Source organism: Cottoperca gobio, chromosome 16 (genome assembly GCF_900634415.1).
Source record: "Cottoperca gobio chromosome 16, fCotGob3.1, whole genome shotgun sequence".
NCBI classification, from domain to species: domain Eukaryota; kingdom Metazoa; phylum Chordata; class Actinopteri; order Perciformes; family Bovichtidae; genus Cottoperca; species Cottoperca gobio.
Window position 1 is genome coordinate 4,120,735 of NC_041370.1, and position 14,537 is coordinate 4,135,271.

General features: G+C 41.9%; 2 protein-coding genes across 3 annotated transcripts; both read left to right on the plus strand.

Annotated features, from left to right (window-relative positions):
- The first annotated feature begins 203 nt into the window (after positions 1-203).
- Positions 204-1,535, plus strand: apoc2 (apolipoprotein C-II). Of its 2 annotated transcripts, none has more exons than XM_029452032.1 (4): positions 204-279; positions 558-620; positions 716-875; positions 956-1,535. In XM_029452032.1, the coding sequence occupies exons 2-4, from the start codon at positions 572-574 to the stop codon at positions 1,041-1,043; spliced, it is 297 nt and encodes a 98-aa protein (XP_029307892.1). In that variant the 5' UTR covers positions 204-279; positions 558-571; the 3' UTR covers positions 1,044-1,535. The 2 variants fall into 2 exon arrangements, with proteins under 2 accessions (XP_029307892.1, XP_029307893.1); XM_029452033.1 differs by lacking the exon at positions 204-279 and adding an exon at positions 370-388.
- A 1,195-nt stretch (positions 1,536-2,730) lies between these two features.
- LOC115021611 (trypsinogen-like protein 3) lies at positions 2,731-6,794 on the plus strand. Its single transcript, XM_029452145.1, has 6 exons — positions 2,731-2,775; positions 4,053-4,158; positions 4,239-4,380; positions 4,572-4,825; positions 6,033-6,169; positions 6,318-6,794. The coding sequence occupies exons 2-6, from the start codon at positions 4,122-4,124 to the stop codon at positions 6,507-6,509; spliced, it is 762 nt and encodes a 253-aa protein (XP_029308005.1). The 5' UTR covers positions 2,731-2,775; positions 4,053-4,121; the 3' UTR covers positions 6,510-6,794.
- Positions 6,795-14,537: the final 7,743 nt, after the last annotated feature.

Genomic DNA, 14,537 nt, shown 5'->3' on the forward strand with positions numbered 1-14,537 from the left:
CTTATAAGACCCTATCAGCGTCTCTTGTCGATGTTTAAAGCCTCTTTTAATGCTTTATTCACATCCACAGATACATATATACACAGATATCCATAGTGTGTGTTTAATCAAGACGCGATGTCACACATGCACCCACAAACACACACTGGACAACAGTGCAGGTTTATCTTCCACAGAGTGCACTTTGGCTCTGGGAGAGACAAGTCAACACATTCACGCTCCTATATAAACAGGTTGGGCCACTGGTGCCTCTTACTCAGTTTTCTGGAGAGGAATACAGTGAGTACTGACTTTTACTTTAAGTTACTGACTGACATGCATGTTGTGTGTTAGACAGGAGAACATTTGAAGGAAAAGGAATATTTTGAGACATAAGTTGTTTGTTTGAGTAAGAAAAACGTTTAGTTTCAATGCTAGAAAAGTAAAAAAGACTCTTCGTGCATAGACAGTTAATATGAACATCTGCTACTCAGTGGAGAAATGTATGACAATGTCTCACCCTGGTGGATGAAGCGAGGTGAGCTTTACACGTCTCTTTCTATTCTCTCTCCTCACAGATACGAGTGACACCATGAACAAGCTGCTTGTCATTACTGTGCTGGTCGCCCTCCTCGCTCTCAGTAAGAGACTTCTCAGACCATCAGAGGATCATGAATAATATGTATTGTTGTTCTCTTGTGGCACCCTTTTGACACCTCCGTCCTGTTTGGTGCAGGCGCTGAAAGCTTCCGTGTGTCGAGGCAGGCTGATCAGGAGGAGCAGGGGACCCTGAGCAAGTTGACAGACACCGTCAGGTCCTACTATGACGGTGCAGTCAACACTGCGAGTGGATATCTAGAGAGCGTCAAGGGCCTGAAGCTGGAGGAGAAGGCAAAGTAAGAGATTTTAAATGCAGATTCATTGAAGCAGTGTGGATTCATATTTAAACTCTTCTCTTTCTGTGCGTCGCCTGCAGGAATATTTACAGTGACACCACCACAGTCGTGAGCACCTACGCTGGAATTCTGCAGGATCAGATTTACCACCTCGTGTACCAGAACTAAACAAAAACTGATTCCAGCTGCCTTTTTTTTTCGGACAGCGTGAGAACTTTCAAGCTCCACTTGAGAGGCCCAAAACGTCATTTGACATTTTGAACTTGCTCATATCTCACCTCACCCAAGCCTCAAAACCTACAAAGAGCAACTTAAAAAAAATGGACCTCCTGCATCTGTACTGGTGCTGCATGATGATAACCACCACACGGGGGGGGGGGGACTGTAATCCTTTGAAAAAACAACATACAGCTTGCAAAGAGGGACAAGACAGAAGTTGGCGGGCACAAGCAAAAGAGCACACAGCACCTTATCATGTACCGACAACATTTCCCCCTGGGTCTCAGAGTTAATAAACAACCAGCCATGCAAATAATTTAGTGACATATCGCCACCTACGGGTGTGTTCAGACATTCCACCTCTGAATACATTTAAATATGTGTGTCATATCTTGAAATAAAATATTTATACAAAAAACAACAACAACTGGTGTCTCTGGTGGATAAATGAGAGTTTAGTTTCATGTTTGATATCGTAAATTGTGCATTAATTCTCCTCCTGTCCCACTGTGTAAGAGCTGCGTTTCCTTTCATGTCACTGATGCAGAGGATCACGTGTTTGTGTCTGAACGAATGTGCAATGAGACGCCATGCTTTTATCAACGGAGGCAGCACCAGAACAGAGGCTTCTGTTGCAATTAATAATGGATGAAAAGAAACACCATGTAAAAGTGCGAGCGCTGGGAAACCGACAGAGAGGAATAAACAACAAAGACTGCGAGGTTTGTTTTGAAGGATTCTGACAAGTAGCGATGCAAGAATCTTGTGATTTTTTAATTAGTGCATAAATCTGCAACATGTGGCCTCTTCTGAAGCTACAACCAAACCCAGCAAGAGAAACACTTTCAAGAATCATCTTGTTCAGTTGTTACAGATGATGTATAGGGTACCAGAGGGACGCAGGGCACACTACAGTGTTATCTGCTGTTCCTATACACTACTATAGTTATTAGGGCTGTCAAGGGATTAAAAAAAACTTGCTTTGTGATTAATTCATCGCATATATCAATATTTGCTGTGTGAAGCATTTAAAAATATTTAAATGGATTTGGAAGATGAGTCAATGAGTAGCATTATACACTGTCAACATGTCTTTTATTTCAATACTCTTTCACCAATATCTTGTGTGTCACAATTATATTAAACAACACAGACCAACAGTTTGACATAAAGTGCCATTTCAAATCTGGCATAACCTCTTTCATTGCACAATAAACAATATGTTTAAAAGTTGTGTCATGTGACGCCACGTGTAAAGCCTCCGTTAACCCCCTAAGAGCGCGTTATTTGTTTCTGTGATTCATTAATCGAAATGAACGCACTAATAATTATATCATTTAGATATACTGTAGTGCTGCATGCAGATCTGTGTGTTTGCAGCCTCGTTGGTATTTGTATCCACTCGATGGAGCTGCTGCACAACAGAGACACTTCTCTACACTTACACAGCAAGAGAAGAAGACTGTTCTGGAAATCAGAACTGATTTTTATTTTTTAAATGTGAGCTTTTGGATTCCAATCTCAGCTTTGTTGTGGGCGCATTTGCGTCTTTAATCAGAGCTGCTCCTTTAAACGCCGTCCCTGTTAAACAAGAGATTACTTAAAGTGAGTGTGTACGTCCAGTGGGGTCAGGAAGGAATGATTCGGATTCACCATGTGCTCTGTGGCGCGTCTGGACCCTGTGAATGAGCTGATATTGAAAATGACTTTGACCACTATCATATTGCTAAACAATTGAGAAATTAAAATCTAGTTTGACTTATCTTTGGCATGTTTTCTTCAAGGACACAAGGATCATTTATTGTCATTATGCAACACAGGGTTGCACAATGACATGCAGTTGTTAGGTTATTATGCGCCACAAGAAACATGTGACGGAACAAACAGCGTTCTCTGACCGACATCTTTTACATTAACAATCATTGTCCATCAACTTTGACGTTTGAGCACCAATGATGGAAACACTTATTTCTTATGGATTCTGATAATTATGAATTACAATGTTTTGTTACGATTGATTGATCACTTCCTGTGGATATTTCTCCCACGAGATAATATGTATATCAGACATAACAGATATGTGTCTTTTCTTTTGTCATATATTAATTTGCTCCTCGTTTAAGTGAAACAATGAAAATAAAGATTTTTAGAACAGATTCAAGAGCTCCTTATGAGGAATCAACGATTATCAATTGAAAACCAATAAAATAAACTGAATAAATCGATTGTGCTCTTTGTAAAACAACAACTGATAAAGGAAATAATATGCAACTCATTTCTGAATTCTTGTGACGCATTTGAGGTCAAACTGATCTTTTAGTCATGTAGTAAACTGAGCTCATAAGAGAAACTGAAGTAATAATTCAAAAAGACATTATTTATCAAACAAAAACGATTTTCAAACTCGAGGGGGAAGAGAATAATATTATCCAATATCTTTTTGCAATCTGTGAAGACAAGCCTTTTAAAATTGCATCATAATAAAATATTAACTTTTTAAACAGCAGTGGGTCTAATATCCCCTCTCTTATCTCCTTCAGTATTACTTCTTGTGGTGCAACGACTGCTTTGTTCATTTATCTGTGACACCATTATTCCTAATCGAGAGTATTTACTTCGTCTGGAGCACAGACTGCCCATAAAACATGGCTTTACTATATCCCAATAAGCCAAAAAAGATTCTGTGCACAGCAGATTTGTGCTATAAAAAAAAGACATCAACTTCAGCAAAACACAAACACCGCAACTGGAATCTAATATGTCTGAAAAGTACCTTCTATATACCATAAATGAGGGTCTTCCTGGTTGCTTGTAAACAAGGCGTGTCTCTGTAACTGAAGATATTGTTGAGCGGAGGTGTTCGGAAAATGTCTCTGATAAGGTTATTGTAAAGGTTGGACTGGAAATGATGCTGGATAGTAATAAAGCAGTGTGTTCCTCCCCCTGTCCTCTATAAAGCTCCACACCTGACTGATCCAACATCACACACTTTCAGAGATACACAAGAACACAACAAAAACAACCAAGATGATTCTTCTTCTGGTGGTGGCTTTGGGGCTCGCAGGTAGATATGTACCATGTTGTGTGTAAAATAAAATGAACATGAGATGAGACATGTAGCTTCTCTTTGTTGGCGTGTTACAGGAGCATCTCCCCTGCAGGACGGCAACGTGTGCCAGCCTCACTCCAGACCCTGGCAGGTCTATCTGCATGGTGGAGGAGTGTCCTGCAGTGGAGCGCTCATCGACACATGGTGGATAGTAACCTCCTTTGAATGTGCACCCAAGTAGGTACTAGTAACTGTAGAGCCAGATGAAAACATACTGCAGATGTTGATTCTCTCATTATTCAAGACCTTCAGTCTTCAGCTTTTCCAACATCTGGCGCAATTTTCCTGCAGAAATAAAAAGCTGTTCCTCAGTCACGGGTCTGGAAGCTCTGCCTGAACTTAGAGCCTCTCCTCCCCTGTGCCTGCAGATCCTACAGCACCATTGCATCTCTCGGGGAACATGACGTGACCGTGGATGAGGGCACCGAGCAGCACGTTCACGTCGCTGACGTAATCATTCACAGTCCCCACCGCTCCCCGTTGAACAGCCTCACGATGGTCCGCCTGGCCGAACCCGCCCGCTTCACCCGGCATGTCCAGCCCATACCTCTGCCCAGCCGCTGCCCGCAGCCTGGAGAGTCTTGCCATGTAAGTGGCTGGGGATCGACTTTCCCAAATCAACGTGAGTGGATTTAAAGGAGATATTAACACCTCGTTAACTTGTCACCACGTTAGAATTTAGTACAATTGAAGCAAAGCCAGCGTTCCCTAATCCAGTCTAAAAGTATTCCCTGTACTGCACATTGTTTTACTCTGATATAAATATCGGATGGAACTCCTGCAGAGCTTTTCTTGTAATAGTTGTACATTTGGTGTTTCTCATGAAAAAGCTTGAAAAAACATGTTGAATGCATTTGTAAAATCTTTTTTGGGGGATGTTTTGAAACCTGCTTTGCATCTCAGAGATGAAATGTTACACCTCAGTGTGGACAGTTTCATACGGACACTTTCTGCAGTAGAAGATATTCCAATCAGCTCCGTTGTTATAGTTAAATCTGGAAATGCTTTTTCTTAAATTCTTAATCTGTCTGGATAGATACCACAAGAGGGTATTGAGAAATTAGTCATTTAAATATTAATTTGGGTGAATTGACTCGCATGGGAGGAGAGATTATATTTGAGGGGGAAAAAGTTAATTGTTGTGACGTATGAAGTTCCACAACACAACAAATATGACTGAAAGTCCCGTCCATGATGGTTTGTATAACTACATTAACGAACGACTGAAGTGCATTAATGCAGCGTTATAGATAAGTGCTCCTGCAGCTTGCATGTTGAAATGCTTGCTGTTTTTATTGGTTGCAATTATTTATAGTACGCTCTTTCAGATAAATGCACGTGGAGCGACACCTAAGTGGCACTTACGTCACAGCAGGAAACATTTATGACAAATTCAGCCTTGATTAAGATACAGAAATACTAAACATGCATACAGTTTTACATTTTCCCTGTGAGTCAGGGAAATGTTGGATTGTGACGAGCAGGTGGGCATGTTTTTTTGCTAAGAAGCTCATCAATATTCAGGTCATTGCAACGCTAACAAGGCATGAACGTTCTGTTTTTAATAACAGCTAAAAATGACTTTCTTTAATCAGAGCAGTTTCTAATTGCCTGTCAAAATACTCAGTCAGGACTAATTAGAGAGGCAGACCTTGAAAGTAGTATTTACTCAAGGTTTGGACCTTAATGCTCCGGTGCAAGAAGTGATAATGCATACAAATGGGAAGTGATCCAGAGACCCGAAGAGAGGAAGGAAGGTAGGTTTGGCGAGTGACGGTACGCAGTCGTAGTATCGGAGTAATAACACACCTCATTGCTTTTGGAAACAGATGAGACTTCTCAACGCCTGAAGTGCATATCTGTGCCGGTTGTGGACGACCAGACTTGCATGAACACGTTCCCTGACTTCCTGTTCTGGAGCCATGGCATGGTCTGCGCCGGACGAGCAAACACAGATAACTGCATGGTGAGCGTAGCAACAAGCCATGTATTTCTCTGCCTCCCACTGTATCGCACCATTTTCATTTCAGCTTAACTCAACCCCACTTGACTCGCATACATTTTCCTATAAACAAGCACAACAGAGTCTCCTATGCTCTCCCGTCTCTTTCCAGAATGATGCTGGCAGCGTGATGGTGTGTGATGGCCAGCTGCAGGGTGTGCAGTGGTTGAGGCACGGCTGCAGAGACCCAGCTGACCCCAGCGTCTACACCAAGCTGTGCATGTACAATAAGTGGATCAGAGATGTGATGGGCCGCTACGCACCCACTCTGCCAGCTCACACCGCTCCATTGATGATGCCCTGAGGCAGCAGACAGACACGTATTAACAGATTAAATGTAAAACACTATAAAACACTTTTATAAACATGAAAACAAGACTTGACCCCAAAGTTTAGGGGTTGACCTTTCAGCCAATTAAGCAACATCACTATTGCATTTGGTAAAAGTGATACTATATCTTCAATTCACGGACATAAATATCCAAAAGTATTCATGAACATTACGCAGCGGGCTCAAATGCAAATCCTACACTCGGCTACCAAAAAAGAATTAAGCAAAAAATCTGTATGCAAACTCAAAACTGTAGATATAAACAACAGAAAAATAAAATGGACTCTTTATGTTTTATTCATGCATTTGAGTGCATCCTCCGTTATTTCCTTTTTTCCTCATTTGCCTGAGCGAAAAAAGTTTCCACAGCTGGCTAATAGCTGCTGCTAATTAGCTCAGAATTTTATTTCATAGTAGATCATAATTTCACACATGCTGTATGTGACCGTGAATTAAACAACGAGCAGATTCTTTTAATTTGTGAGACAAGTTGATGCTGTTCTAAAAACAATAAATGAGATTAATGTCAATAAGTGTACTTATGGCTGCTCTTATTAATAATAGGTCAAATGACCACATGTAATAAGAAAGAGGTCGCTCAGAGTAAGGAACCCTCAGAGAGCTGAAGTGTCCCTCAGCTAAATGTGCCATTTTAGTTGTTATTATTTTGGTTTTACAGCCCGCAACTTTAATGTTTGATTCAGTCTACCATTAATGTTGTTTTCACCCTCAGCAAGCAGCTGTTTTCAGTAGAAAGCTCCATATACCCAGCACTGAACAGCAGACAGGCACATCGAACGACCTGCTACTACTGAACATCGTGGAGCACTTAGCAGCTAAAGAGACAGATATTAAGAGAAACATGATATTAATTATATTGTTGCTCCATTTCACACTGACCTTTACGTTTTACAAGAGTGCAGTTGCAAAAATAATAATAATGTTATTTTGGAATAAAATGTTCTAATTAATTTCTATTTATTACGTATTGTTATTCAATTTAAAACAATCAGATCAAATCAAGTTAAATAAATGCCTGGGAATTCTGTATCCTGCAAATGATACATTTGACAAAAGGTGACCAGCATTACTCAAAAGCACCACTAGATGGGAGTAAAGCCAATGGGAGGGAGGGAGGGAGAGAGAGAGAGAGAGAGAGAGAAGAGAGAGAGAGAGAGAGAGAGAGAGAGAGAGAGAGAGAGAGAGAGAGAGATGGAGAGAGAGAGAGAGAGAGATGAGAGAGAGAGTTTCATAGATAGATGGAGAAGATAACCTATATGGATCTAGAGATCGAGAGCAGAGATAGCTTTCGAGTAAAGATGAGAGAGAGATATGGAGAGATGAGAGACTATGTCTATATATGGAGATAGCGGCGACGTAGGAGGAGATAAAAGAGAGAGAGATAGAGAGATGGTAAGATCAGAAGAGAAGAACATAGATCTGCTATTGAGATAGATAGCTATACATATATGTAGATGTAGATAGAGAGCTAGTAGATGATAGGGTATATAAATAAAAGATATATAGATATTACCATAGATAGATATTTATAAATATAGATACATATAGATCTATAGATATACATATATAGAGATATATATAGATATATATATATAGATAGATATACAATATATTAGATAAGACATATATAATAATATAGAATATATATATTCCATATATAATATATTAGACATATAGAGAGAGAGATATAGAGAATAGAGATAGAGATAGTAATAGAAGAGACATAGCTCACAGATAGTAGATATAGAAATAGAGACATAGATCGATAGTAGAGATAGAGATCATGCGTCGTGCCGCTCCTAGTCGTCAGCGCTCGCCGCCTCTCTCTCGCCAGCTCGCGCTCTGCTCTCCATACTCTCTTATGATCGCGAGCGCGAAGCGCTCCTCATCTCTATAGAGCTCGACATAGAGACAGAGAGAGAGGAGAGAGAGAGAGAGAGAGAGAGAGAGAGACTGCTCATGACAGTGTGGACAGGTGACATGAATCTAAACTCTGACACCAAAATGTTCGCAAAAATAGCCATAAACACAAGAATCGAATGTGACTTTACGAGACACAGTGAGCACAAAGGACCTGCAGAACATTTGGGGGAGTTGGAGGCACAGACACTGCATACACAAAAACAAATACACACATGTGCGCACACACACACTTACATGCAAAGTGACTGACAGCTGTGTCTATAATCACCCAGGCAGCTGAACGTAGGGGCCACTCCACCATCTGTTCCCAGCATTTCTCTCCCGCTTCTCCTCACCCCCTGTTCCCCGCTTCTCCCACCTCTGCGGGAGACAGAGGACACACAGGGGGCCTTACTTTAGTAACTGTGATAGAGAGCAGCTATATTAAGCTGCTGTTTGTATCTTCTTTCAATTTGGATATTGTTGTTTATATTTCGGAGGGATTTAATTTACACCAGTTTAAGTCCTAACCTTCTAATTCCTAGCTTTTGTAATAGATAGAATAGAAACTTCATTCCCTCAGGAAGGATACCCAACACAACAATCCTGAAATCATGTGGGATTTCCCCACAAATACTTCCATGTTCTCATTGCAAACTGAATCCCGAATGATCTGCAGAGGGTTATAGCTTGTAGTAGGGCGTGGTTTCTAGTTTACCAGGCCGCCTTGGAGCGATAAAGCATCTCCCTAACACTCTCTGCTAATTGAAATGGGCTACTTCATGTGCTTCTGCACACACCACAGCACATTTTCTTCCTGTACGCTGGAATTCGACCTTTCATTTCCTCTGCAAATAAAGTGAGTCATCGCCATTCACTAAGGTTAAACAGTAACGTCGGAGGGAGATGCTCCAGGTAGCGGGACTTGTAAGAGTCTACAGTTAGCAACTCTGTGCTAATGTCAGCATGCTAACATGCTCACAATGACAGATGATGGCGCGAGAAGAAAAGCGAAGGAGATCACAGAAAGTTCAAATTCGTCATGAGAGGAACATGATTGTGTGCACCACATTTTGTAGCATTCCCTGCAGCTGTTGAGACATTTCACTCACATGTCAACTTCGTGGGGATGCTAGAGGAAAAGTCTTTCAGATTTATCCTCTGGGGTTCAAATTTCATGGCAATCCATCTTATAGTTGTTGAAATATTTCAGTCTGGACCAACTGAGTGACCGGCCGTCCCCAGGGCCTGGCTGCTATCATGGCTAACAACTATCATGTGTGTCATGAATGCTTTTTAAAAAGTAGGCACACTGAGATACTGGAATTAGACATTGTTTTTTTGACCTGTAGAGGTCAGATGCATCTTCCTAAACTCCCATGCAACGGACCAACACAGTCACAAGTTGTCTCCTTTGTGATCAGAGGGATTTGTATGCCCTGCAATAAATTCTGAAATCCCACTGAGCCACTATTCCTGTCTGCATTACTGTCTCAACCCTTCAGACATATATGCACACTGTTAAATCCTCTCCCTCCGCCCAGTTAGGCATAATATGTCTACATTTATTAATGGTTAACTATTGCTCCTTCCCTTCCTACCTCATTCCCTGCATCCAACTTACTGTAAATTATTTCTCAATTTGTAAACGTCCTCCCTTCAACCTTCTCTCTGTGCCTGCTTTCATTACTCAAGCATGCATGCATGGCCCACATTGAAAACAAATATCATCCCCAATCGCCCAAACACCAGGGCATAAACTGATTAATGAGGGAATTAAAATGAACTATGATCCATAGGGGGAAGTATTCTTCCTGGGGTGTGACAGTGCTTATCAGTGGTTGGTACAATATCTGTAGAGTAAACGCGAGGCATCTCCCTCCCTTCTTCCACCGCCCTCCATCGCTCTGTTTCTCTGGCAAACTGTCGCCATCACTCATCGCCGGCTTACATTCCCAGCATTCCCCTGTGGCACCTGGCTCATGAGAGAGGAAAAGTGACGAACACGCACTCAAACCTTCGCAAGCAGAGAGAGTGTGCACGCCGCGCACACACTTGCCCCCCCCCCCGTAACACAGTTCCCCAATAACCGACAGGTCTTTTCAGAAAGATGTAAATGAATATGGGGAGCTGACTTACATTAGCACAGGTATCTGCATGTGTGTGTGTGTGTGGGGTGGGGGGGGGGGCGTATATATACTGTATGTGTTTCTGCTCAGTAGGCTAATGGCTCATTGAAAAGAGCAGAGGCGAAGTCAATCATGCCGGATCTCTCTCCGTCATCCCATTGAGACCTGTGGCTCATCAGGGGAGATAATTAGACTGAAGAGCTGCAATGATACTCGCCTAATAGCTACAAGAGCTCAGTGTGTGTGTGTGTGTGTGTGTGTGTGTGTGTGTGTGTGTGTGTGTGTGTGTGTGTGTGTGTGCATGTATGTATGTGGGATGCGGTGAGTGTGAAGGTGCAGGATGTGTCTCTGAAAGGCAGTAAGTGAGTGAATAGGTGATTAAAATGTTGTTTTGTTGACACGTGTTTATGAGGGCGTGTGTGTGTGTGTGTGTGGCAATAATATGGAAGCTTAATATGGATAATGTATATTGTGGCTATCAAACACACACACAGACACACACAGATACACACACACACACACACACACACACACACACACACACAACCTGATCAACTGTAGTGCTAACAATGATGGAGGGAGTGGGTGAAAAGCAGTCTAAAACTGTGTGTGTGTGTATGTGTGTGACTGTGTGTGTGTGTATGTGTGTGAGTGTGTTTGTGTATGTGTGTGTGTGTGTGTATGTGTGTGTGTGGTTGTGTGTGTGAGCGTGTTTGTGTATGTGTGTGTGTGAGTGAGTGAGTGAGAGAGAGACAGAAAGAGATGGGGGGGGAGTCATTATGCATTCATATCTGAAATTGCAGTGAATTTAAATGAGCATGTGCACTTTGGTGAACACAAGCTGTTTAGTAAATGCAGCACCAAAGTGTGTTGCAGTGCCACGAGTACTTCCATACAGGAGGGTGGGCACAATGGGGGGACATTATACACACTATAGCTTCACTCTCAATATATCAATCTACCGATGGAAACATTATATTATTAAGAATAATATTTATTGAGTTAGAGCTGATTGTACTCTGTTGATCTTCTTATGTGAATGTTTTATTTAATCATACTTTTGTATTAAATATATGATAAGTTTATTTCTAAATTAATCAAATGTATCCTGCAGGAGACACCTGACTCTTCCAAGATGGAGGGCGCCTGACAAAATCATTTAGCCAACGCTGTACTGAAGGTGTTTCAGATGTTACTTATGCTGGAGATGTTCTTTTAGCTGTTTTATGTCACAAAGCGTGTAACATTCAAAAAATGTCTTTCATACCTTCCAGTTTACTTTTTGCACACTTTGATTTTTTGCAATCCAAATGGGAATCAAGCTTTGGAAGTGAAGGTGCTTTTGTGCCACAAAAACTCCCTCCCAAAGGGATTGAGAGAACACACACACACACACACACACACACACACACACACACACACACACACACACACACACACACACACACACACACACACACGTGCATTTTCAGTAATGGTTTTTTTTTTTCTCCAAAAAGGGGCCACAGCTACAAAGAAGTAAACCCCACAGGGAATCCATTTGCCTTCCATTGCAATCATCATACACTTCTCTAAAAACACCATGGAACGGCGCCGTTGCCATGGATACACAGCGCTTCATACCTCGCTCTTACGTTGTCATTTTGTCCTCTCCAATGTACCTTTCTTGCTCTGGAAGACCTGTAATCCCTGTGGGTTGGTTAACACTGCAGCAACATACCAGAACAAGTTGTTTCCTGCACGTAATACACTCGTCTTAAAGTGTTTGTGTGTGAGGAATGTAGAGAGAAAGCATCACCTGGGGGGGGGGCACGCTTTACTTCAGGGAGGCTGGAAAACAACACCCAATGATCCTTACACAAATAGATACAAGTGTGTAATTCTGTTAACAGTTGCTCACTGCAGTGAACAGGCGATATGGGAATGTATACTGTTTTTGGACACACTCACACACACACACACACACAACTCCGCGTAGAGAGAGATGTCCTATCGCTAACACCAGGTAAGCCTGACAAACTCCCCAGAGCTAAGCCGGGACTCATTGATAGGTCTGTCACACAGGGGGGAGAGAAGTCAACTCATATATCACAGCAGACCTGGAAACTCCCCGCCTGCAGGAAATGTCATCCACAGAATAGTGAAAATGTCACAGACAGAGTTACTTTTCTGAGAGTTTACAAAAGGTGTGCTGGGTGAACGGCTGGCTGATCATACTTTATTACACCTCAGTGGTCCTGTTGAAGCGCTGAAGTTTTACCGCTTCACTCTAAACATAAATAATAAATCACCTGGCAAGATTCTGCTTTTAATGTCAGAAGGGACTTTTTATTCCTGAGATTTGTAATTAAATGTGAAGAAAACAGACGCAAGTAATGGAGTGGAGAGTCTGGAGGTTTGGGGAGGAAATGATTTACAATAACATAGTAGTATAGCTGTGCAGGAGCAGTGAAGTAGAGTAGGTTATCCCCTTTTAAAACTAGGGAGTAGGCTTTGTTAACTTCATTCCTCTTAAAAGATATTGGGTCCGTATTGTAGAGATGTAGGAGACGCAAACTCAAAACAAGTTTGATTAACAAACATCTTGAGCAGGATTATGTGGATTTGGCTGCTTTTTTCTTTTTTTTTAACCTTTATTCTACTGCATCATGGGGGATTTTCAGACTGAACATGTTTGTCTGCCACATGAACTAGATGTTTAAACATGTGAGTCATAAATATAATCAGCAGTAAATTCACACTGATGGCTTCTTCTGTGATTTTCTTCTGTGCAGCCGCCGCCGCCGACGTCTTCTTCTTCTATTTTAAACCAACTGCTGCTGTCACACAGATTAATGCATCATTTCCTGTGCAGCAAAGGATTTCTACATAAAAAAGATTCGCTCCCCTGAGGGCTAAAACAGGCAAATGTAAAATCTTTTATGAACTGGGAATGGATTGAATCAATGTTGCGCTACATCGTTTGCCAATAGAGCAAATGTAGCAAAACTAACAGTGATTCATAAGAGAGCCTGTCACAGATTATTATTCTGAAATATATATTCTTACATTTTAAAACGCAGAAAGCACCTTCGAGCTGAATCACAGTTTGACAAATGTCCCCCGATGTGACCCCCCCAACCTCGTTCTTATTGTATCGTACTAGCTGACCTTTGAAACATAAAACCTAACCTCGGCTCTGATCCAAAGGGCCAAAGGTCAAGTTGTATGTCTTGGCGGCAATTTCCCAAACTATTCTGCACCGCGAAGCACAAACACAGGCAAAACACACACACACACACACACATACTGAGGAAAGGGAGGGATGGAGAACACATACAATTAGTAAGGAATGTTAGTCCCTCTTGCCCCACCCATGCTGCCCCTGACCCTGCAGCATGTGGCTCAGAAAAGAAGCACGCCCACTCGCAGCTTTTCATACAGTACAGGTCAGGACCAGAGGACAAGAACTCTTTCTTGCGATTCTCTGAAAGTATTTAAGTTAAGGCTGCTTCGTGCCGTTGTACACAGGTCAAGGAGAATATATGTGTATATATATACTGCACATTTATATAGAGTGTGTATGGACAGGGCAGGGTGGTCAGAGACAGACACGGCCAGGCAGTGCAAGGCAGAGGGAGGAGAAGTAAATCATTTACACTTACACACACTTACAGAAGTTGAGCATCTGCAAAACACTTACTCTCGCCATGTGTGTGTGAGGTTATGCAGAGCTATGTCCTCTGATCCAGCATCAAATAAAGTGGACGAGTCTGATAAGCTGATAAGGACGCAGCTGAGAGAAACACCAGAGCTCCTCACAAAGAGGCGAAGCAGGAGAAGGGAAACCTTGACACAGGTAGACACACGGGCACAGCGGCTGTCAGCGGCTAAACGCTGGTTAGTCTTCTCTATTACTGCGCAGCGCAGCTTGATAAGACCCCTCTGGCTCTGTAATAAGCAGGGCTCT

Bases quoted from the DNA above. Each gene is read 5' to 3' on its own strand.
- apoc2 (XM_029452032.1), top strand. From the start codon at position 572: ATGAACAAGCTGCTTGTCATTACTGTGCTGGTCGCCCTCCTCGCTCTC. The intron at 621-715 runs GTAAGAGACTTC...TGTTTGGTGCAG, and splicing joins GGTCGCCCTCCTCGCTCTCA to GCGCTGAAAGCTTCCGTGTG. The intron at 876-955 runs GTAAGAGATTTT...CGTCGCCTGCAG, and splicing joins AAGCTGGAGGAGAAGGCAAA to GAATATTTACAGTGACACCA.
- LOC115021611 (XM_029452145.1), top strand. From the start codon at position 4,122: ATGATTCTTCTTCTGGTGGTGGCTTTGGGGCTCGCAG. The intron at 4,826-6,032 runs GTGAGTGGATTT...TTTTGGAAACAG, and splicing joins ATCGACTTTCCCAAATCAAC to ATGAGACTTCTCAACGCCTG. The intron at 6,170-6,317 runs GTGAGCGTAGCA...GTCTCTTTCCAG, and splicing joins CAAACACAGATAACTGCATG to AATGATGCTGGCAGCGTGAT.